Source organism: Amblyomma maculatum, chromosome 5 (genome assembly GCF_055883805.1).
Source record: "Amblyomma maculatum isolate TAMU_Amacu chromosome 5, ASM5588380v1, whole genome shotgun sequence".
NCBI lineage: Eukaryota > Metazoa > Arthropoda > Arachnida > Ixodida > Ixodidae > Amblyomma > Amblyomma maculatum.
In genome coordinates, this window is record NC_139348.1 from 43,805,533 (window position 1) to 43,828,762 (window position 23,230).

Below are 23,230 nucleotides of genomic sequence, written 5' to 3' on the forward strand. Positions count from 1 at the left end.
TACGCGAACCCTCCCATCCCCTTACATTAGGTCCCGTTACCGCCTCACTCTTACCGACCCCTCCTGCACCCTTTGCAACCACCCCACTGCCACCCACCCTCGCCCACATTCTATTCCAATGCCCGGCGGATCCTCCCCCGCGGGGTCTGGAGCACTTCACCACCTGAGAGGAATGGGAGACCCTGCTACGCTCTAAGGACCCGGTCCGGCAAAAGACCGCCACAGACCGAGCTGCCGACGTCATGAACCGTAGGAACATGAACGTTTGAGTGTAGTGGGGCCGTGCGGGGGCCCAGAGGCCTGCGCGCCCCGAACTCCTCTGTTAAAATAAATGTTTTTTACTACTACTACTGGTCGATCGCCGTACCTACTGCGGGCGAAAGCCTTTGCAGCGCGGGGCCCTAGCCCTCCACTACGGGACCTCCTTCTCTCTTCTTTCACTCCCACCTTCCTCTTTTTCCTTCCAGCTGGTCAGGTGTCCGTGGAGAATTGTGACGGATACAGCGCCTTTTCATGCATGTAAACCCACTTGAAACGCCGCTGATGCCTGCTGTTGTACTGCGTCCGCTTCTATATTTTGTGCGGTGTGGCGTTCGAGGAAGTGTCAAATGAAAGGCGCCGCACAGACGCCTGGATCGGACGCCCGGCGGGAGCATGTTCGTACATGCATATGTGCGTGTGTGAACAACATTAATTTCCACCAGAATGGAGGCCCCCTACTCCCCTCCCCCGGCACGCAGGCCCAGGGGACGGGGGCCAGGATCTCCGCGATTAGAGGCAGGCAAGAGGTCGTGGTTCCTTGCGGCCTCTTCCACCAGGCGGATGGCCTGCGTCTGCAGAGTTGAGTCCTTGCTCCGCAGAAAGATTTTCCAGGCTTCTCTACTAAGTATTTTTGTCTTAGCCCCTGGGGAGCTAGCGCATTCCCAAATTACGTGGTTGAGGGTCCCTTTCTCTCCACATTGCTTACATTTATCGCCCTGTCGCTCATCTTTCTGGACGTGATAGGCCCAGACTTGGTGGATGTAATTCCCTGCCTGTAGACGCTGCCATACGGTCGCCTCTTTGTTGCTCAGACACTTATCTGGTGGTGGCACCAGCTTTCTGCTTTGTCTATAATTGTCGACTATTTCTGTGTAAATTAATAGAGGTTCGTCCATGTTCTGGCAATCAGGCGGCTCCACGGTTACCCGGAAGTAGAGATCGCGGGCTAACTCCTGTGCCGCCTCGTTACCAGGAACAGACGCGTGCGCTGGAATCCATATTAAACTGACTTTTTTATTCAGCTGTTTTCCGGTCGGGATTCTCACTGCTTCTGGTGCGATCCTGCCCTTTGCGTAATTGTAGATGGCTCTTTTGTTGTCGCTAATTATGAGTTTTGCTTACGTTCCTACGCAAGCGAGCGTTATCTCAATTTCTTCAGCTGTTTCCGAGTTTCGGCTTTTGAAAGTGGCTGCCGATACTGGGGCGCCTCGGCCGTCGACTACTGAGGCTACCGCCGCACCCGACTTCCCACTCGCCGCATCAACGTATGCAACTGCCTTGCTGTCCAGTGGCTCGAGGCGCTTTTTGAGTGCTTCTTCTCTCTTCTGCCTCATTTCCGCGTTGCATATGGGGTGCATGTGTTGAGGAAGAGGGAAGATGATTAGCTTATCTAAGTATATCTGTGGGATGCTCGACTGTCTGCAGGCCTACCATATTTAAAATGGCTCTTCCTGGAGTTGTCTGGCTTAGCCTTTTGAGCTGCGACACTCTGACTGCCTCTGCTATTTCTTCCCACGTATTGAGTACCCACATAGCGAGCCGCATCTCTGTCGATGTACTCATTGATAGGCCCCGAGCGCTCTTTATGCATCTTCCAATAGGTGCTTCTAATTTTCTTTTTTCCTCTGCTCTAAGGTTTAAATATGGCGTAGAGTAGCTTATGTGGGTTATGACATATGCTTGCATAAGTCTGATCAATCATTTCTTTTAAGCCTTGGCCTTTCATTGTTATTCTTCCAGTTTCTTTAGTATTCCGTCGTTGTATTCCTTCCCTTGAATATTTAGCCCTAGGATTTGTATTTGATCAACATTTGGTACGGACATTCCTTTCACTTTTATATCGAATTTTCCGATTTGCTTCCACCTCAACGATTTTGGGATGTAGACTAGTAGTTATGATTTTTACAGTGAACACAAAAGCCCCCAACTAGCCGCGTAGTCTACTACTGTCTCTGCCGCTACCTGTAGTCGTCTCTCTATGCTCGCATCACTCCCCTGCTTTATTCAGAGATTGATGTCGTCCGCTTACATGCTAAATTTGAGCCCCCCGATATTGCTCAGCTCTGTTGGGAGACCCCTAACCGCCATGCAGAGGAGGATTGGAGAGAACCGATCCTTGCGGTGTGCCCCTGCTTCCTAGCTGCAATGTGGGAGACTCATTGCCTTGGAATTTAATGCAAGCTGTTCTGTCTGTTAAGAAGTTTCTTACATAGTTATTTGTTCTGGATTTCACTCCGATTTCCTGTTGACCGCTCAGAATCGCCTCATGCCTGACGTTTTCGAAGGATTTCATTAAATCTAGTCTCAATATTACTTTGGCGTCCCTGGATCGTGAGTCTATTATATGCATGAATTGTCTTGTGGGGTCATGACCGAATGTGACGTCACGCCAGCTCATGACGTCACGCCCAATGACGTCGCCATGTGATGGCATCATTGTAACTCATCTCTGTCATTAGTCAAGACTATTAAGTAAAGAGTAATGACTAATTACTGCTAGGTAAGGACTAGTTAGACATAAGCTAGAACTAATTAGTGACTAGTTTAGTCATTATCAGTACTGGATAGGGATTAGACGTTATCAAACTAAAGCGTGACGAATGGACGGACACGATCGGGGCGCGAGCATGAGCCAGGCTTTCGCCTCAAAAGAGAGCTCCCTCCCATCGTTTCGGTGGTGCAACAGATCACAGCATCATATTTCACGTGAAATACAAAAATGCAAATCCACTAAGTAAAATTTTTGGCCTTAATTTTAGTGACACACGCAAATGATTTACCCCCTTCCCTGGGTGTATGCCACCTCTTAGGTCACATTCTTGAAATCTTTTTAATCATAAGGGCCGCAAAAAAATGAAGTCGAGCCAGAAGACCGAACCGAATGTTATCGCATTCAACCATTTACAGAATGCAATTAACATTACCTATACGATTGTCTGTCTTCGCTATAGATATGTGTAACCCTACAAGTTACATCCAAACCCGAGCCGTGATGCAAGCCGGTGTCGCGCAGGATCCTCATGATCCCGGATGAATCTGCTGACCACCTTCCCTATACTGCCGTCTTTTCATAATAACATTGATTTGACATAGCTCGAAGTTTTAATCATAGACACTCTGCATCGAAATTTGAATAATGGTTGAAATTTAATTCTCTTGTCGGATATGTAGATGCCTAACCTTTTTTTTAATTCAAAATCTTTATGCTATTCCGTAAAATGGAAGCCCGAATGCTGAGCATACACGCGCTGTAGAAGACGCTAAAGACGAATAGCACGTGCAACAGAAAGCGGGTCAGAAGAAGAAGAGTCACGGGTCACGTTGCACGCGCTGTCCACTGCTCCGTGATCGTCTGCACGCTAGGCCTTCCTTGCCTTTCGCTTTTCTTCTGGGTTTCACAGGAGCGCTATAGTCTGGATTTTTCGGCCCCGCAGTCTTCCATCCTCGCCTGGACACACGTGGCTGGCTGCCGTCATGACGGAAAGCGAGGAGGAAAGCGACGGGAGCGAGGTAGGTCTCGCCTTCGCGGGAGAATCTGAGCATATATCATAGGATGGCGCCACTATTTTACAATATTTTAAGGCTTTCTCTCGTGCGAAAGCAAACTGATACAGTTAGTTCTAAGCGGGAAACCCGGCAGCATGCACGATCGGCATGAAATCGAAATATCCTGGCTTAAAAAATGTTCGCTTCGAGATAACAGATAGAAGTGCTTGGCTGTCTTTATCCTCCACCCGCTGATATTAGCAAGGTATAGCAGTTTAACGGTGGCGACCAATTTCCATTTTCAGCACTCCTTTCTCAGAACGGCCATGTGCGTACTCAATAAAGGACGTTCAGCGCTAAGAGTTGATGCGCCTTCGTGACTGTGAGGATGGAGTAAAAATTGCTTTCTAGTTGGCGCCACAACTCATGCACAGAATTTCGGCCTGCAGTGTTGATCGAGATTTTGACGAGAGGAGGGAAGGGTGCCAAGCGCCGCTATCTCCTCTCATCGCTGAAGATAAAGGGACACTCGATGGCCCTTTATCGCAGAACGCTTTGTGGTAAGCAAACTGCTATAATTCGTGCGTACTGCTTTTTCGCAGGCGACGACGCAGCTGGGCTTTCAAAGCCGCGCACAAAAGCTGGCCACGCTGTTTATCATGACGGCTGGCAGCGCCAACGCCACCCGCTTTCCCGAGATGTCCATCGCTCACGGTGGAGGTGCGTTACCCCATTATCTCGCCAAGGACCATCAAGTGGGCATTTAGTGAGGAGTCGAGGAGGTTGGTAGACTTAAGTGATTTTAAACGTTACTTTTGCAGTAGAAAAGCACCCTTAGTCACAGCAGAAGCAGCGCGTCCAGTCTGATTGTTCGGGTGGTTAAGATTTTATGCTGGCCTCCACTGAGGCAACCCCTGTAGTAAAAAGATGGACAACTAACAATTCGGAAATAGCCGTAAGACACCCTAATTTTCTGCAGGAGGACCACAGCAACTTTCACAACGAAGGGTACCTTTTAAGAAAGCAATCTTTTTTGTTAACTGACGAGAACGCAGGGCCCATTCCGAATCATTGAAGAAAAACTTTCTCAGTCTCTGATGGAACACTGGACTCAAACTGATTTGCTGCGAAGGCTCAATGACGTCGATATTCGTTTCTGTGCAAAGATTGCCATACTGGAAACCCAAGAGCCACAGATAAATTTCTCCTGTTAAATTCATATGATCGCTACCATCTCTGGTGCCTAGTTTTACTAGCTCATGCACAGTAGCTGCTCGACTTCTCAGCACCGTTGTTGTTCTTGTGGCGTTCCAATCAGCGTCGAATTCATTAGCGACTTCATTACGGGAAATTCTTTTGTCTGCAGTTCCGTTCATGCTGGCCTACCTGACGCTGCTGTGCGCCGTGGCGATGCCCGTCATGCACCTCGAGAGCAGTCTGGCCCAGTTCTCCGAAGATGGCAATCGGGGCATCTTTGGCGCCGTTCCACTCTTCATAGGTACGTCGCCGCCACCGGACACTATCAGAACTTTGGGTGTGGACTGTTTGGTTATCCATAATGGTATACTGGTTTTGTCTGCCTTATTTACCGGCGCGTTTAGGCACCAAATTTAGGAATTTGCAGTTGCTTTTTAGTATCCGTTACACTATAGTCTGGTACTAGAGTCGGGTGCGTATACCCGCCGGGGTGGCGCAGTGGTTACGGCGCTCGACTACTGTTTCCAAGGGTGTGGGATCGCATCCCGGCCTCGGCGGCCGCCTTTCGAGGGAGGCGAGAAGCAAGGCACCCGTGTGCTGTGCGTTGTCAGTGCACGGTAAAGAACCGCAGGTGCTCGAAATTTCCTGAGTGCTCCATTACGGCATCTCTCATAGCCTGATTCGCTTTGGGCGTTAATAGGCCACTGTCCAGGGAAGGCCCTTTTAAGAAAAGGAGCCCAGTGTTTCGATCAGGTACCGGAGATAGTCTGTGCAAAATTCTACAGCGACACGCGCGCCGCAAAGCATCGAAAATACAATTCAAAGCTCCCTCATGCTCTCCTTTGAGAAGCCAGCTTCACCGCTCCCTGCGCTGGCCCGACGGGCCCCGATCATGACGTACGTATCGGGAACGACGTCCATTGGTCCGTCTAGCTGACTGACGGGTGAAGGAGGGTGTCTACCGCTCGCAGCGCGCTTTTCCCTCGCCACGGCCAGACTGAATCCAGCGGCGCGCGCTCCCTCGACCGTTTTTTTTTTTTTCGCGCTCGCGAAGAGCCACGCCCCACCTTCCGCCAAACGCTGAGGAGGAAGGGGAATTTGTATTGCGGAGGCTAGACGACCTCGGGCAGGAGAGTGAAAAACCTTTGCGAGGGAACGGAAGGAGAGAGGCAGGATAGAATCGGGTGATTGCGGTGGCTGTAACTGCGTTATTAGTTACTCTTTTCAAAAACATTTTGCGGCCTTGCGTTCCAGGGGCGAAGTCTCACAGTCACCGGGGAAGAAAATATTTTCGACCGGAGGGTGGACAGTGGGCCTTTAAATACCACAAACCAAACCAGAGTCGGGTGCAACCCGACACCGAAGCGGCAAAAGAAATGCAAAGCAGGTACTTCACACAACGTTGTTTCCTAAATGCCCCGACTTCGTGGTCAAGCACACTGGACTGATGACGGGGGGTCAGAGATGCAAGCGGCCTGAGTGCAATGTAAGGGTAACACTTCTATGCTGTTCGGCGGGAAGCCTCCTTTTCAATGCACTTGCCGCTCAGTTTCTCATCCACGCGTGTTCGATTCTGACTGGAACATTCACTGGCAGTTACCACGTCTGGAATGACAAAAGAGGAGATGCCATTCTCTCAGAAGCATGCAGTCGATTCCATTGCTGAAGTGCGAACATGCATAGGTATCACTGGAATGCAACAATATGGGTTTATTGATCACATGTAGGGTCCCCTAATCTTCCGTCATGGTGTTCAGAAGGAGTGCAGGACGTCAACAGAACGTACTCCCCAATGATTAAGAAAAATAAAAGCTACACAGTGCCTTTTCTGAAACGGCTTTTAGCGAAAAATGGTTCTCCCAGCAGGTTGAGCTGTGGGATGAAGAGTGGGTGAAAGGGAGCGCAATACGGATGCTTGCCAAATGCGGGCCCTCTAAGTTTCAATTTCCTTCGCATGCGTATAAAAAATATGCGCCCAGAAAAGGGGCAATGCTGTCTTATACTGTTCCTGACAGAAACACTATACCCAAATGCGACCGAAAGACTTCGATAATGGCAGCTGGTCGCCGCACCCGCAGGCCTGGGCTACACTATGAGCCTGTGCGCAGTGGTGCACATCTTGGGCGACTCGGTGTTGCTGTCCCAGCACCTGCTCCACCTGGTATCCTGGCTGCGCAACCTTTCTTGGACTGGCTGCCCCGCTGGGGAGATGGTGGCCAGCGACAGGGCATGCTACGCCGCCCCGGCGGTGAGCGCTTGTGCACGCGTTACCGCCTTCTGTGAGTGGACACTGATAACGTGATAGTTTTTCTAAAGCTCCCGACCCACTTAGCGTGCATGGACTATACAGAAGTTAACTGCTGATGTAGTCGGCTTTTTCTTCTGCTTATATCCCCTTTCTCTTTCTTTCCTTTATTCTTATATTACTTCTATATACTAGGGCGTAGTTAGGGTATGATACATTCTCTTTTATTACACTTTCGAAGCTTGCAGCGTCGAAAATCCGTTAAAATTGTACACCAATTCCCTCTTAACTGTTATATAACTACTACAGCAACTAGTCCTCTTGCTGCTACTGCAACTACATGCAAGTAACGTTATGCATCGCGTGCATGCACGCTCACTATAAAAAAAGTATATGCATATGCTTAGGTAAAAGAACAGAGTACAGAGAAAAAAAAAATTTCGATATGTTCAAGGACTGGCAGAAGGAACAGCGCGAAATGACCAGGACGATGAAAGAAACGAGACACACGAAGCGCTCTCAACGAAATTTAAATGCGAAAAAAAACGTTCGTTTATAAAAGCTCTAAAACCAGCGCTTGCAGGCGCAGAACACCTAAAAGAAAGTGAAACAAGAATTTTAATTAGCAAATTAGGTGTGGCAATTTAGAACGTGACAAAGGACTCGGCGACAAACGGAATGTGCCATCAAGCCATCAGACACGCTGTAGTTGTTTCGTAAGTAATCTGATTTTTGCATTTTCGTCACACGCCGGTGCACCCCAGGTCCAGTGAGCACTTGGTATCAGTTTCTTTTACCGCAGTCGGGACAATGGGTGGCAAGATTTCATATGAGGGAGCTTTGGACTCCAGCTACCGGTCGTTGTCGAGGCTGCCGGGCACGCTGAGGCACCTTCCCGTCTCAAGTTTTCTACACGACAGTGGAGAGAACTCTTGTCCACCGCGGCGCTATCTGTTGGGCTGTATTTACAAATCACATTCCTGTACTGAGCCTGGAAACGTTCAGCTTTTTCTTGATCGCAGCAAACATTGGACCGACATATCCAGAAGTCGCCTTGTTTCTTGAGAGTGTCACACCTCTGTCTTCCTTTGGTTTCTTTGTTTGTTTTTTATTCGGCTTCCTGCGCTTGCTCGCGCATGTTTTATAAGCTTATAAACACAATCCTTTCATACAGAGGTTCAGTTGATAATCGGCTCTTCGCGTGTCATTTTTTCTCGTCCTGGTCACGTTTAGTGCTCTTCGTTACTCTGAGCTCTTCAGACTTAGGGCACAACGACGGAGGTTGGAGTATTGAGTGACATAAACACTTATTAAAAATGCTAGGCAGTAGCCTGCGTTGAAGTAACTCAGAGCTTGACTCTGTGCACACACGGAGCACTACATAGACTCACTGATAGGGCAAGGTACTCACTCGCAGCCGCTGTGTAGCAACGTACGCTCGAGAATGGCAGAATTGTTCCGCCGAGAGCAGCTCGACCAGGGGCTACCAATATCCGGTGACGATGGCCTGGTGGTCGTGGTGCCCGTTAGAGACTACCACAAAGAAGCCGCTGGCTGCATACCAGGCGTCTACGACCCTGTGCACCAGTCACAGCCGTGAGTGGAAAATCTTTGTTATTTTATGCGGTGTCAGAATTCGCGCACTTTTATAGAGTTCCGCCACTGAGCGCAGGACACAGTCATATGCACACTATAGGAAGATGGAGGCTACAAGTCTTTCTTCTTTTTTTTAGTAACCTGCACCCCGTCGTCAGTAACTTCCTATGCTTTCTGTTAAGCTATTCTATCGTTTACCAGTAAGTACTTCCACCCAGAGAGGGATACAGAAGCGATTGAAGATGCTGTTTGAACAAGGCAATGATACAATTGGTGTTAAGATAAAATGGTCGTTGACAGAGCATGTTTTACAGAGTAAAGACAGGCGTGATTCCTTGGCGTAACATAGCGGATTACAGGAGAAAACGTGGCTGGGCGCGCCAAAGAATGGGAACGCTGCGGGGCAGGCGCAACATCTAGCACAAGACGTTTTTAATTGAACATCCATTAGAGATGATTTTTCTCGACAGGACGAAACTGGGCTAATTATAGTAACATATTAACGTGAATTAAAACACGCTGTCTTCGCGAACGATCATCACGAAGCCCTAAAGCGGCAAATATAATTCGTCACCATTTCATCATGCTGTACACATACCAATGCGGGAGCATACATGAGCGGTGGACACGAGCCAAGTGTTGGCTGCGGCACAGAAGGCCGGTGTTTGCGCTGCAGGTTTTCGGACCGCATTTCGTTACCCACGCTACTCAGAGGTGATCCTTTTTAAAGCTAAAGCTTACAGTTTATGAGTGGCGTCCGCAGAAACTGTGCGCGAGAGCTGTCCGTGAGATTCCGCGGGATATCGGTAGGGTTTAGGTATATAGCAGGACGTAGTGATAGACGATAGTTCTTTCGCTTTCCCTGCCCTTTCTCCGTCTACCCATATTTCCCTCCCTCTCTCAGCTTCTCTCCTTCTCTTCTTCCTCCCTCACTCTCCCTGTCTCTCTCTAGAAAGAGTAGAGAAAGAGTCTCCCTTTCCAGAGAGTCTGTCTCTACTCTATCTCTCTAGAAAGAGAAAGTGGAAAGAGAGATGGGGGATTCTAGAGAGAGGCGTCATATTTAACATTTCAATATCTCTGGAGTAAGCTTCGATAATGAAGAAGGGAGCCACTCTTGGAGAGAGAGAGAGAGAAACTCCTCTTTCTCGCTCGATCATCAGGGGCGTTCCAAGGATCGCAGCACGGTGGCTAAAATGTTTTCGCCTTGATTCAGCACGTAAAGGGACTGAAGTGCCCCCCTGAAATTTTGAAGTGAAATCTTCACTACACCATGTAAAGCCAAGGTCACTGGAACGGGCGGAGGTCACAAGTACGCATGCGCCGTTGCCATGACGACCGGTTGCGCTGTGCCGCAGATGTGCGCTGCGAGAGCCGCCGCTCTTTCCGCGTCGCCGCGAGTAACGTCATCACCATCCGCGCACCTCACTGCGCGTGCTCCGTACTCTTTACGCTACTCAGAAAAGTCGCGGCGCGTGCGCTCGCTTGACAAATGCACAGTGGATGAAGAAGCCAATTGCAAGTGTACCGATGTGTAAATAAAGATTCACGATGTGTAACCATGAATAGGCACGCCGCGGTGGAGTAGAGGTAGAACATCCGCTTCGCATGCAAGAGAACCGTGGATGAAATCCCGGTACCACGCAATTCTCCACCAGATCAAAAAAAAAAAAAATATCCGCGTTCCGAAGGAATTGCATAAACAGGTTTGGGGTGCGACCTGATGCCCACGAACACCTCCGGCAAAGCACTCCTTCACCAGAATAGGAGTTGGCCACTCTGGTATAGTAATTGGCCGTAGCCAGATCAACTGACCACGGCGGTGGTCAGACCTGTGACGCAGAAGGGGGTGCTAAGAATTTCTGGCCTGCTGGAAGGCCTCCATTTAAAACTGACCTTGGCAACGTTTAACGCTAGAACCCTAGCTAGTGAAGCTAGTTTAGCAGCGCTGGTAGATTAACTAGAGGGTGTGCAATGGTATATCATAGGCCTTAGTGAGGCTAAGAGGCCGTATGAGGCATATACTGTACTGAATGACGGGCATGTGCTGTTTTATCGAGGTTTACCGGAGAGGTGAGAACTAGGTGTAGGTTTCTTTGTCAATAAGTATATAGCTGGTAATATAGATGAATTCAATGGAATCAATGAGAGGGTGGCAGGCATCGTAATTAGGCTCGATAAGCTTTATAAATTGAAGATTGTACAGGCCTACGCACCTACATGTAGTCATGATGACCAAGCAGTTGAAAGCTTCTACGAAGGTGTCGGCAATGTGAAAAGGAAAGACACAGTATACTGTAATAATGGGCGAGTTCAATGCCAAGGTAGCAAAAATGTAGGCAGGATACCAGACTGTGGGTGGCTATGGCATTGGTTCTAGGAATAGCAGGGGGAGTTACTGGTTGAGTTTGCAGAGCGAAATGACTTGATGGGTGGCTATGGCTTTGGTTCTAGGAGAAGCAGGGGGAGTTACTGGTTGAGTTTGCAGAGCGAGATGACTTAAAAATCATGAATACCTTCTTCAGCAAACCGAAGAACCGGAAGTGGACGTGGAAAAGTCCTAACGAGGAGACAAAAATGAAATTGACCTTATATTGTGTTCTAACCCCGCCATTATGCAGGATGTAGAGGTAATCGGGAAAGTGCGATGCAGTGACTATGGGATGGTAAGGTCCCGAATTAGTGCAAAAACAAACAAGCAACGAAAACGATTAGTAAGAAAGATGTTCATCAACGAATTAGCAGTGAAGGGGAGGTCAGAAGAGTTCAGGATCTCGCTACGAAATAGATATTCAGCTCTAACCGAGGACGACGACATTAACCAAGAAAAAAATTAACACTAATTTGGGGAGATATCATTACCGAGTGCACCGTAGAAGTATATAGGCGGTAGGATAGTTAAAAATGACAACAGTAAGCTTTATAAGCGGACGAAAACTTGATTAGGAAGCGCCAAAGTATGAAAGCTTCCAATTCAACAGACCAGATAGAATTGGCAGAGATACCAAAGCTAATCAAAAAGCGCAAAGTGGCCGATATAAGGACGTATAACATGGACAAAGTGAAGCATGCTATAAAGTGTGGGGGGAACCCTTAAAGCGGTGAAGAAGTGAATAAGAAATTGGGTATAGGCAAAAAATCAGATGAATGTGCTTAGGGACAAGGCAGGCGATGTCACCGTGAAGATGCAGATCTCTACAGCAGCCAAAGAGGCCAGGAAAATAATGAGATTGACAGTAGGGAAAAGCAATCAGAAGTTCCGCCAGTTTCTGAGCATGAGGTTAAGAAAGCGTTAGAAACTATGAAAAAGTGGAAAGCAGCTGGAGAGGATCAGGTAACTGTAGATTTGTTGAAGGACGGGGGGATAGCGTGCTAGGAAAACTGGCCACTCTGTTTACGCAGTACCTGGTGTCACAGACGGTGCCGGAACTATGGAAGAACGCGAACATTACCTTAATTCATAAGAACGGGGCGCTAAGTACCTGGAAAATTAGACCAATCAGCTCACTGTCAGTTACGCATATGGTATTTACTAAGGCAATCGCTATTAAAATCAGCACAACCTTAGACTGCAATCCAGCAAAAGATCAAGCAGGTTTTCGATCATATTAATACTATCAACCAGGTGATAGAAAAATGGTCGGAATATAACCAGTGTAATGTGGATTTAATGGTTGGTTGGAACGTCTAGCGCTGGCAGTACTTTGGGCACAAGGGATCGAATTACCAGCCTCAGGGCACAGCTTCAGCGCGAGCGAGATGGGCGCCGGAGACAAGCGATGGTGATGGCGATGCCGCAGCGTTTTCTGTTCTTTGTCTTCTTTACATTTCCCCCGCGTGAAGAAGTCGCCATCCTGGCGACTCAGGGAGAAGAGACGACCAGAGGGTTGTAATATGGCTTGAGGCGGCTAACGTGGACAACCTCGCGGCCGCGACGGCGGTGGTCGGAAGAAGGGGTGACTGGCTCGATGATGTAGTTCACAGGGGATGTGCGTTCCAAGACGCGATAAGGTCCGTGGTATTTGGTGTCTAGTTTGTTGGTGGCAGGAACGCATAGCCAAACGAAGCTGTCGGCCAGGAACGTGGGAGCAGGGGTATCGGTATCATGCTGATCTTTGCGACAGCCTTGAGTGTTGGAGGTAAACGTGCGAGCTAGCTGACGGCATTCCTCGGCCTTCTGTGCAATATCTGACAAGGCACTGTACTCAGAGGCATCTGGATGGTATGGCAAAATTGTGTCCAGAGTACAAGATGGTTCACGGCCATATAAGAGAAAGAAGGGCGAAAACCCAGTTGTTGCTTGGGTGGCTGTGTTGTACGCGAACGTTACGAATGGCAGTACCTGGTCCCAGTTGGAGCTTCCCGATTCAGATGTAACATACATTGCGAGCATGTCCCCAAGCGTACGGTTGAAGCGCTCCGTGAGGCCGTTTGTTTGTGGGTGGTACGCGGTTGTAGCCCGATGTATCGATTTGCAAGACGACAGGAGCTCTTGAACTAGTTCGGAAAGAAAGAGACGACCTCTGTCACTCAGTAGCTCGCGAGGGGCGCCGTGTCGAAGAATGAAGTGGTGTAGAAGAAAATGGGCTACCTCTCGGGCTGTCGCCGCGGAAAGTGCAGCAGTCTGGGCGTAACGGGTCAGGTGATCGACTGCGACGATGACCCATCGATTACCAGCGGCCGTGCATGGTAGCGGACCATAAAGGTCGATTCCCACGCGATCAAACGGGCGAGATGGACAAGGTAAAGGCTGGAGAGGGCCAGCGGGGTGGCGAGGAATCTTGCGTTGTTGACAGGCGGTACAAGAGCGAATGTAGCGCCGTACGAAATTGTACATTCCCCGCCAGTAGTACCTCTGACGTATTCGATCATAGGTTTTGAGGACGCCGGCATGAGCGCTTTGAGGGTCAATGTGATGGTGGGCACAAACCTCGGAGCGGAGGTGGCGCGGAATGACAAGAAGCCACGTTCTGCCGTCTGAGTTGTAGTTCCTGCGGTAGAGAAGGCCGTCCCGAATGGCGAAATGGGAGGCCTGTCGGCGGAGTGCCCGAGGATGCGTAGCCGCGGAAGTAGTGCCAAGGATATCCAGCAGGTTAGAAACCCAAGGATCTTGTCGTTGCTCGAAAGGCATATCCTCAATGGTGAGTGCTGACAAGAGTGCTTGAGGAGGGGACGATGAGTTAGGCGAGCGCACCGGTGACCGAGAAAGAGCGTCGGCGTCAGAGTGCTTGCGGCCAGAGCGGTATACTACACGGATGTCGTATTCCTGAAGCCTGAGAGCCCAGCGCCCGAGACGGCCAGACGGATCCTTGAGAGACGCGAGCCAGCAGAGAGCGTGATGATCTGTAACTACCTCGAAGGAGTGGCCGTATAAGTAAGGGCGGAACTTCGTTACAACCCCACACGATTGCTAAGCACTCCTTTTCGGTAACGGAGTAGTTGGACTCGGCTTTGGTAAGAGCACGGCTTACGTAGGCGACAACGTATTCGGAGAAGCCAGGCTTGCGCTGGGCGAGGACGGCGCCGAGGCCGACACCACTGGCATCGGTGTGAAGTTCTGTAGGTGCAGTAGGGTCGTAATGGCGAAGGATTGGGGGTGACGTCAGAACATTGCGCAGTGTCGCGAATGCATCATCGCAGGCTGGCGACCAAGAGGAGAGGTTAGGGGTGCCTTTCAAGAGCTGTGTAAAGGGGGCTATGATGGTTGCGAAATTCCGAACAAAACGACGAAAGTACGGGCAGAGGCCCACGAAGCTTCGCAGTTGTTTCAAAGTGGTCAGTTTCGGAAAGTCAGCGACGGCGCGCAGCTTTGCAGGATCAGGCAGAACTCCATCTTTACACACAACATGTCCGAGTATTGCGAGCTGGCGGGCACCAAAGCGGCACTTTTTGAGGTTGAGTTGAAGACCGGCGCGGGTTAGGCAGGTGAAGACCTGGCGAAGTCGAGTCAGGTGGGTCGGGAAGTCGGTTGAAAAGACGACGATATCATCGAGGTAGCATAAACAGATGTTCCATTTCAGGCCGCGCAGTACAGTGTCCATCATTCTTTCAAATGTGGCTTGGGCGTTACAGAGTCCGAATGGCATAACAATAAATTCGTATAGTCCGTCTGGAGTAATAAAGGCGGTCTTAGGACGATCCGCCTCTGCCATGGGCACCTGCCAATACCCGGAGCGTAAATCGAGTGAGGAAAAGAATTCTGCGCCTTCCAAACAGTCTAGGGCATCGTCGATTCGTGGGAGGGGGTACACATCACGACGAGTGATTTTGTTGAGGCGGCGATAATCAACACAAAATCGTATGGAGCCATCCTTCTTTTTAACTAGAACCACAGGAGACGACCATGGGCTACAGGATTCTCTAATTACTCCGCGTTGCAGCATGTCATCGACTTGTTGGGCAGTAACACGGCGCTCAGTCGGGGACACCCGATACGGCCGCTGATGGAGAGGTGGGTGAGCAGCCAGTGTCGATGAGGTGGGAAACGGTCGTCGTGCGGCCCTAGGAAGATTGCGGAATGTCGAAGGAGGCGCGGAATTGGTGTAGAAGGTCGAGAAGTTGCTCGCGGTGGCGCGGTTCTAGAGCGCTGTCCACGGAATGGTCAAAAAGGTCCCGCTGTAGCGGATCTGAAGCGACACGAGTTATAGTCAAGGCGTCAACTTGGCAAACAGGGAATGACACATCATCAAAGGTGGACAGAAGGTCCACGGGCTCGATGCGGCCGAGTCACTCCCCTTCGATCAACATAGCGGGAGACGGAAGAGGATTGGCTACCAGAAGTGTGCTAGCGCCGTTTTTCATGTCAAGGACGGCAAACGGCAGCGGTAAGTGGCGGCGGCGGCAGACAACGTTAGAGGGCACAAAGAGGACTGTCGCGGCGGTGGTAAAAGAGGCAGTGAGGGGAATCAGAACAGCGCTAACGGGCGGGATGGTTGTGTCATGTGCTACGAGGAGTTTGGTCGCAAAACGAGGACACGGCTCGTGGAGCAGGGCATCAGACGGTGCATCACTCGATTCAATGAGCTCTACTTGAGGACTGGCGCAGTCAATGATAGCATGATGCTGGGACAGGAAATCCCAGCCAAGAATGACGTCATGAGAACATGTGGGGAGAACGACGAATTCGATGATGTACAAGGCTGCAGCAATGACGACGCGAGCAGTGCAGATAGCTGTCGGCTGTATACTGTGAGCGGATGCGGCACGAAGCGATAGTCCCTCGAGAGGCGTAGTCACCTTTCGGATGGAGCGGCAGAGTTTTTGGCTGATAACTGATACAGCGGCACCGGTGTCGACGAGCGCAAGAGTATGAACACCTTCAACGATGAAAGGAATAACATTCGCGGGATTAAGACGAGGACTTTGAAATTCGGTCGGATACGCAGTTCGTGCCTCGCGAACTGCGGCGGTTAGTTTTCCGGCTGGGTAGTGGGTCGTCGGCGCATAGGCGAAATGGAGCGGCGACGTGGTGATGGCGAACGACGAGGGCGGAAGTCCGGAGGTTCAGGGGGTGCTGTTGGAGGACCCGATGGGACTGGGAACTGGGGGGCCAAATAAAGCGGCGCAGGCCGTACAGCAAAGGCCATATTTATTCGGCGCCGGCAGTAGCGTGTAGTGTGTCCGGGGATGCCGCAGTGGTAGCAAATAGGCCTGTTGTCTGCAGTGCGCCATGGAGATGGTGTCTGACGCAAGGGGGGAGCAAAGGCTGTTGGTGCGGACCGCATGGGGGGCGAAGCATAGGCATATGCTGGCTCAGGCGGTGGACTTGAAGTGACTTCGGCATACGTGCGACGCAATACTTGAGGAGGAGCCGGCGCGAATGCTGGAGCGTAGCTCAGTGGCGCAACGCCGGAGGATGAAACTGTGGGCGTGAGTAATGGCATCGAGGGTTCGACCGGAGCTGATTGAGGAACAGGATTAGGGAGGACTTCAGAGACATGCTGCTGGATTGCATGGCGAAGCTCCGGAACAAGGCCAGTTGTTGACGACTCCTTAACATATGGCTGTAGGGACAGTTGGCGCGCGTCCTCCTGATGTATAAAAGCCTTGATGTCTTCCGAGAGGCTAGATGACTCCCTCTCCGCGGCTAATCCAGCGAGTGATGCATCAGGCTGGCGAATCAAAGCATGCTCCTTGCGGAGTTCGTCGTAGCTTTGACAGAGGTCGTATATTTCCTTGACCGTATTGGGGCCTTTGGCGATAAGCATGTTGAAAGCGCCGGCATCAATTCCTGTGAGGACATGACGTATCTTAACGGCCTCGGTCATGGTCGGGTCAACGCGGCGACACAAATCAACAATGTCCTCAATATAACTGGTGAACGTTTCACCGGGCAGCTGTAGTCGCGATCGAAGACGCTGTTCCGCGCGGAGTTTTCGGACGGCGGGGCGGCCAAAGACATCAGAAAATTTAGTCTTGAAATTCGCCCAGGTGGAAAAGTCCGACTCGTGGTTTCGAAACCACAGATTAGCGACGTCGCTCAAGTAAAAGATGACATTGTTGAGCTTACGGTTGTCGTCCCAGTTATTGTGACGGCTGACCCGTTCGTAAGTGGTCAGCCAATCGTCGACGTCGTCATCGCTGCTTCCGCTGAAGGTAGTCGGGTCCCGTTGACGGAGCGCACCTGTGCAGGTGACGGGCGGAGGCAGGTGCAATGAAGTCGGCTCCGTCATTGGGGTAGTCAATGTTCTGCTGCGAAGTTCTAGGGCGAGATGGGTACAGGGAACTTCAGAATGACCTCCACCAAGTGTAATGTGGATTTAATGGTTGGTTGGAACGTCTAGCGCTGGCAGTACTTTGGGCACAAGGGATCGAATTAACAGCCTCAGGGCACAGCTTCAGCGCGAGCGAGATGGACGCCGGAGACAAGCGATGGTGATGGCGATGCCGCAGCGTTTTCTGTTCTTTGTCTTCTTTCCACCAGCCCTTATACTTGCATTCATTGATCACGAAAAGGCATTTGACTGAGTAGAAATCTCGGCGGTCATGCAGGCATTAGGCAATCAGGGTGTGGAAGTGCCGTATGTGAAAGTACTGCAAGATATGCTATAGTGGCTGCACAGCAACCATAGGTCTGCATAAAGAAAGTAACAAAATTCCTAGAAAGAGATGTGTTAGGCAAGGAGACACGATCTCCCCAATAGAATTCACACATTGATTCAATATTCAGATACTTGGAATAGGGGCAGTTAGGGATTAGGGTAGATGGAGAATAACTCAGTGATCTGCGATTCGCTGACGTTGCCTTGCTTAGTAACTCATGGCATGAACTACAAATAATGATTGATGACCAAGACTGGCAAAGTAGAAAGGTAGGCTTGAAAATTATTATGCAGAAGACTAACTTAATGTCCAACAGCCTCGGGAAGGAACAGCACTTTACGTTAGGTGGCGAAGCATTGGAAGTAGTAGGCGAATATGTCTACTTAGGACAGGTAGTAACCACAGATCCGGACCATGAAAAGGAAATAACAAGAATATGATTGGAATGGAGCGAATATGGCAAGCACTCGCAGATTTCGACTAGCAGCTTACCGGTATCGATCAAAAGGAAAGTATACAACAGTTTCATCATACCCGTAATCACCTATGGCCACGTGGAGGCTAACCAAGAGGGTTCTACCTAAGTTGAGGACAATGCAGAGGGATATGGAACGTAAAATGGTAGGGGTAATATTAAGAGGAAGGAAACGTGCAGAGTGGATCAGTGAAATTACTCAAGTTACTGACATACCAGTAGAAATCAAGAAGAAGAAATGGGCATGGGCAAGACACATAGTGCGACGAGAGAATAACCGATGATCTCTTAGGTTAAAAACTGGATTTCAAGGGAAGGAAAGCTTAGCAGGGGGCGGCAGAAAGTTAGGTGGGCGTATGAGGTTAAGAAGTTCACAGTGGCCAAGTAGATGCAGTTAGCACAAGACCGGTGCCATTGGAGGAATATGGGAGAGGCCTTCGCCCTGCAGTGGGTATAGTCAGGCCGATGATGACAATGACCCATGAGAAATGAAGCTTTCGCTTACAAAGTAAGTTTAATCAAGCTAAGCCATCGGCAATTTTTTGTGTGGATTGCAGGCGCCGTGCCGGAGCTTCCTGGGACGCGGGATCCTTCGATGTGATCCGGGTGCAGCCTCTGCTCTCGCTGGCCGCAGTGTGGGTGCTGGTCTTCGCGTTCGCTCGCCACGGACTCTGTAGTGCCAAGCGCGTAAGTGAAATAAGCTTGAGGCGAAGAGGGCGGCCCCATGTTATGAGATATTGAAGGCGTATGTCTAAATCAGGGAAAGATTGAAGGAAAGACTCAATGCAGCAAAATTAAGGTGACCCTTTTGTGCGTGCGCCTGTGTGGGGGGAGGGGGCTCTCGATTTCACCCTTTTAGTGTGCTCCGATTTATCACACTCAGCAGGCCATTGGCGCTTACAATTAGAAGTAGGCTGCATGGGCTTGGATTCAATCTCTCAAGGAGAGATGAAATAACATTTATTGCCACCTGTCAATAAATAAAAAAATCCGAGGCGCAGCTCTGTCCCAGCCTTGTCCTCCCTATAAGCTGTCGACCTGGATCTCTTGGATCTGAGCAGCGGCCAGAGCGAGACGGATGACTTCACGTTGCCCTTTTTTCGTCCTGCGTGAGAGGTAGTGCCTCCCAGAACTCATCTGTTCTGTTCGGTTCTCCAAATCTAGGACACTTCAATCTATGAACTTTTCCTCACCAGTAGAACACGAGACCATTGAGCCGACGAGATTGTGGCATTGCAATAGCTAACATCTGCGAGCCAAGAGGCACAGACGAAGATTTATGTGGTCGTCTTTGTCAGCAAGTAGCTATATGGCCTCCCATGCTACATAGTTTGAAACTCACGTCATCTTACTTCATCACAGAACCAACTGATTCGTCCCGCCGCTTCCCGAAGCTTTCAATTCACTACTTCTATAAGGGGTGTTTCTGTAAAATGTCAGCCTCTGACAAAAATGACATCGCGCTGTATAGAGGTTGGAGTTTATCCGGGTAATACCAAGTCGTCTCGTCCAGGCAAGTCAGCATTTAATAACTCTAATGTGCTAATCAACAAAAAATCACTTTATGTGTCTAGTTTTACATCAACGTTTTAATTGTGTCCTTCGAGATATCTTTAAAATGCCTTTTTTTCGAGATGAAACCACACGAGATTGAAATATTTTAATGTAACTGCGCGTTTTGTACCTACGACGTTGGCGCATTCAAACAAGCTGGGAATGAAGAAACAATGCACTCAATACCTGTAAGGCAAACAATTCTTCTTTGTGTTACTCGTGATCTCACATCCGGAAAGAAAACCCTTCACATCGCTATTTCACGCTATAAAGGAGACAAACTCCTTCTGTTCAACATTTTGTGGTTACGTTTCAGCATCTGTAAGTGCTATGGCGCCAATATTAATTGCTGATATTTTTCTGTGACCAGTGATCTCTTCATAGATTGCAGCCTTGTGTCACCGCGACTTCCAATTGGCGCACCTTTGAGGGTGTCATCATCGCGACGCAGGATTGCGTTGTCCCGCGATAATCACAACGCCGTGTTATATCAATTAAGCGACATCAAAATTTAGCGAAGTACATTCATTTAAACTTTAGCGTCGTATGATTAATATTACAGTGCTTGCAAAATGTTAGCTTATAACGTTTCATATATGCTTCCAAACCCGTCTAAAACTAAACACACCACAGTCGAGTTGTAGCACCTAACCAGTTTTATCGCACCAGGTTGTAGATCCCTTGTAAACCTTTTTGAAGGGGTTTATTCTGACGGAACTGCAAGGTATCAAAGCCGAAGTAGCCGTTTCGGATCAGGCCATAGCAACCGCACTTCGATTGAAGTGAAGCGCAATTTGACGACTCAAGCGGTCGAATCGATCGGGAGCTTTCATAACTCGAGTCGCCCCCAGCCGTTAAACTCGATGAACCAAAGCAAACCACACAACTAGACGCAATCTGTCTGGCCAATTTCACTATTCTTTTTTAGGTTCACCCGAATATCTTGAACGATCTGTCTTCTTAGATAACGCGATGTGCAAAATTTTCCTACGCGCGACCATGCGTAAAGTCGTAGAGACATGTGGGCCTTTATTATCATCCAGATGAACGTGGGCTTCGAATTTTGTTGTTGTTGTTGTGGCTGTAGGAACAAGGAAAGAAAAGAAAACGCACGGGCCTGCTACTGTCTCTGTAGCTGAGCCGCCTCCACTGCCTTGTGCGGACGGAAGAGAGATAGTATAGAAGAAAGAAAAGAATAGGGAGAGAAAGATTGAACCTCACTGTTGTCCATGGCATGTGCCCATACGCTGCCAGATGCATGAATATGCGCGGAGAGAAGAAAACGAAGACGGAATGGAATGATACATGTAATGTGTTCCATCCAGTTAAAAAGCTTAAGTGCATAAGCCCATAAGCCGTATGCAGCGTATATACATACTGACACAATCTCCTCTTGTGCCCTGTACCGCAGTTCTTCTACGCTATGGTCTTCCTTCACCTGGTGACCACAGCGATACTCCTAGCACGCGGAGCATCCCTACCTGGAAGCCTGGACGGACTCGGCATGTTCTTCTACGCCGACTGGGGCAGCGTAGTGGACGTGCAGGTGAGCGATAGCGCTTTACCAGCGTTCAATACCCAGTATTGATTAACCCGGTACCTCAGCGCAGCTCTCTCCTGTGATATATCTAGCATATTAGTTTACAGCGCACTCATATTGGTTACAGATGTTTGTTACGACACTGTACACTTTACTCCGCTTACATAACGCAAGATTCAGCAATAGCGTTTTGCTGTACTGAGCGCGCTGCTGCCGGTATCGTTGGGAGACGCCCTTTATGCGCAGTGCGTAAAACTTTACAAGCAGTACAGTGAAAAGCGCTGCTTACACCTAGTGGCACTGGAAATAAATAGCGTGCCGATATGTGACATTGCCTGTTGCACTCCCTTTACTTTTCGCCTTACGCCAACGCTTCCTACGCCGCACAAAGAGGAAACGTCCTTTTAACAGCTCTCTTGTAAAGCAAGCGACGAAGGTACAACCGCGCTCAGTATACGGTCTATACCTAACCGGGTGTAACGGACTCATGATTGTATGGATCGCGCTCCATAGCAAGATTTTCACTTGGAGATAACTTCATGATTTTGGCCAAAAGCAGACTCTCAGCACATCGAAAAAATTTTGGACCGACCTGGTTTTTCTTTTGTATTCCTTATTAAAAGTACGCGTAGAACGACTTGACCAGTAAATGAACATTTTGGTGTGAGCTCTGTATGCTGCAGTGATCATTTCTCTTCGCTCTTAGATGTGGACCAACGCCCTCTATGTGTGCCTTGAGAGCGTGGGCGTCACCGGATCCGTGTACCTTGGCGTCGCGAGGCTCAACGACTTCAAGAACGCCTACCAGGAGTGAGGATCGGACGCGGGATATTACTTTTCTCAGTAGCCAGTCATTCCTCTAAAACGCGTAAAGCTGTCAGATCTTGACTATGAAATATGTTGCACTCTGTCAGAATATTAACAAACTTTGTCATCTGACGTCACTGACTCTTCGACACGAGAAATATGAGTGTTACGTGAGATGATGCGGTCGCGATCGAGTGTAATAGCAACGAGCACATTGTTGAAAGTGCAATAAAACATACGGGGCTGGACACGAAGGACAAGATTAAGCGCTTTTTGTTATACCATGTCTCTTGCGCAGCGTACTTCGAATTCTCTAGAGGTATGATCGGCTGTTTCCTGGTCGCTAAGCGAACACGTTAAACGCGTGCTATGAGATTTCGTATCGCAAATAAACATTGGAAGCTACCACACTCGCGGTGCTTTCGTTTTCGAATGAGCCTTGGTACAGCTACTAGGCACGGCGCTGAGTCAGCTTTGGTACGCATGCGATGCACGAGCTAGTAATTATTCCCCTATCAAAAAATTAACAGCGTCAACTGTGAGATATTGTATTTCGAAATCTCTTAATTCTTATACCCGATGCTCATCCGAACTGACATTTTATTCCAGGCAACAAAGTGTGTATTACTAAGGTAACTGTTTTGTCTTCGCATACTGAAGCAAATGAAAGGTCGCTTTTTAGTAGAGAATAGATGCTTTTAGTTAATGTGGTTTGGCTATTTGTACGTTTGAGCAGATTTACAGGTCCAGAGTGCATATATGTCATTGAGCTTACGCGTGTGATTTGCTAAAATCAGCGTTGCGGCTTGTGCGCACTTAGCGTGAAAACGGCGTGACGTCCTTCCTAGCGACAGCCGTCAGGCGATGAGCAGGTGTTGTGGTTGTGGTTGGCACGTTTACCGCTAACTACCCGGGTGACGAAATATCAAGATCCCATTCCGTCGCAACCACGACAACAGGTGGCCTAAAATTTGGATATGTGCGTAATGACGTTTCGCCAGAGTGTGACATATTAGGTCACAAGAGAGTA

At 49.2% G+C, this 23,230-nt stretch overlaps 1 protein-coding gene and 1 pseudogene across 15 annotated transcripts in view; one reads left to right on the top strand and one right to left on the bottom strand.

Moving 5' to 3' along the window:
* Positions 1-23,230, top strand: part of LOC146188193 (sodium-dependent nutrient amino acid transporter 1-like) — a 351,255-nt gene that overhangs the window by 118,421 nt on the left and 209,604 nt on the right. For 8 of the 15 annotated variants that reach the window (XM_084603685.1, XM_084603683.1, XM_084603682.1 and 5 more), the window contains exons 4-11: positions 3,696-3,771; positions 4,350-4,529; positions 5,114-5,245; positions 7,023-7,192; positions 8,607-8,785; positions 18,857-18,986; positions 21,265-21,399; positions 22,100-22,203. In XM_084603685.1, the coding sequence (XP_084459811.1) occupies positions 3,696-3,771; positions 4,350-4,529; positions 5,114-5,245; positions 7,023-7,192; positions 8,607-8,785; positions 18,857-18,986; positions 21,265-21,399; positions 22,100-22,203 (1,106 nt within the window). Of the gene's footprint in view, positions 1-3,662; positions 3,772-4,349; positions 4,530-5,113; positions 5,246-7,022; positions 7,193-8,606; positions 8,786-18,856; positions 18,987-21,264; positions 21,400-22,099; positions 22,204-23,230 lie in introns of those variants that run through there. The other 7 variants (XM_084603675.1, XM_084603673.1, XM_084603672.1 and 4 more) reach the window with 6 other exon arrangements.
* On the bottom strand, positions 549-1,794 carry LOC146188197 (uncharacterized; annotated as a pseudogene).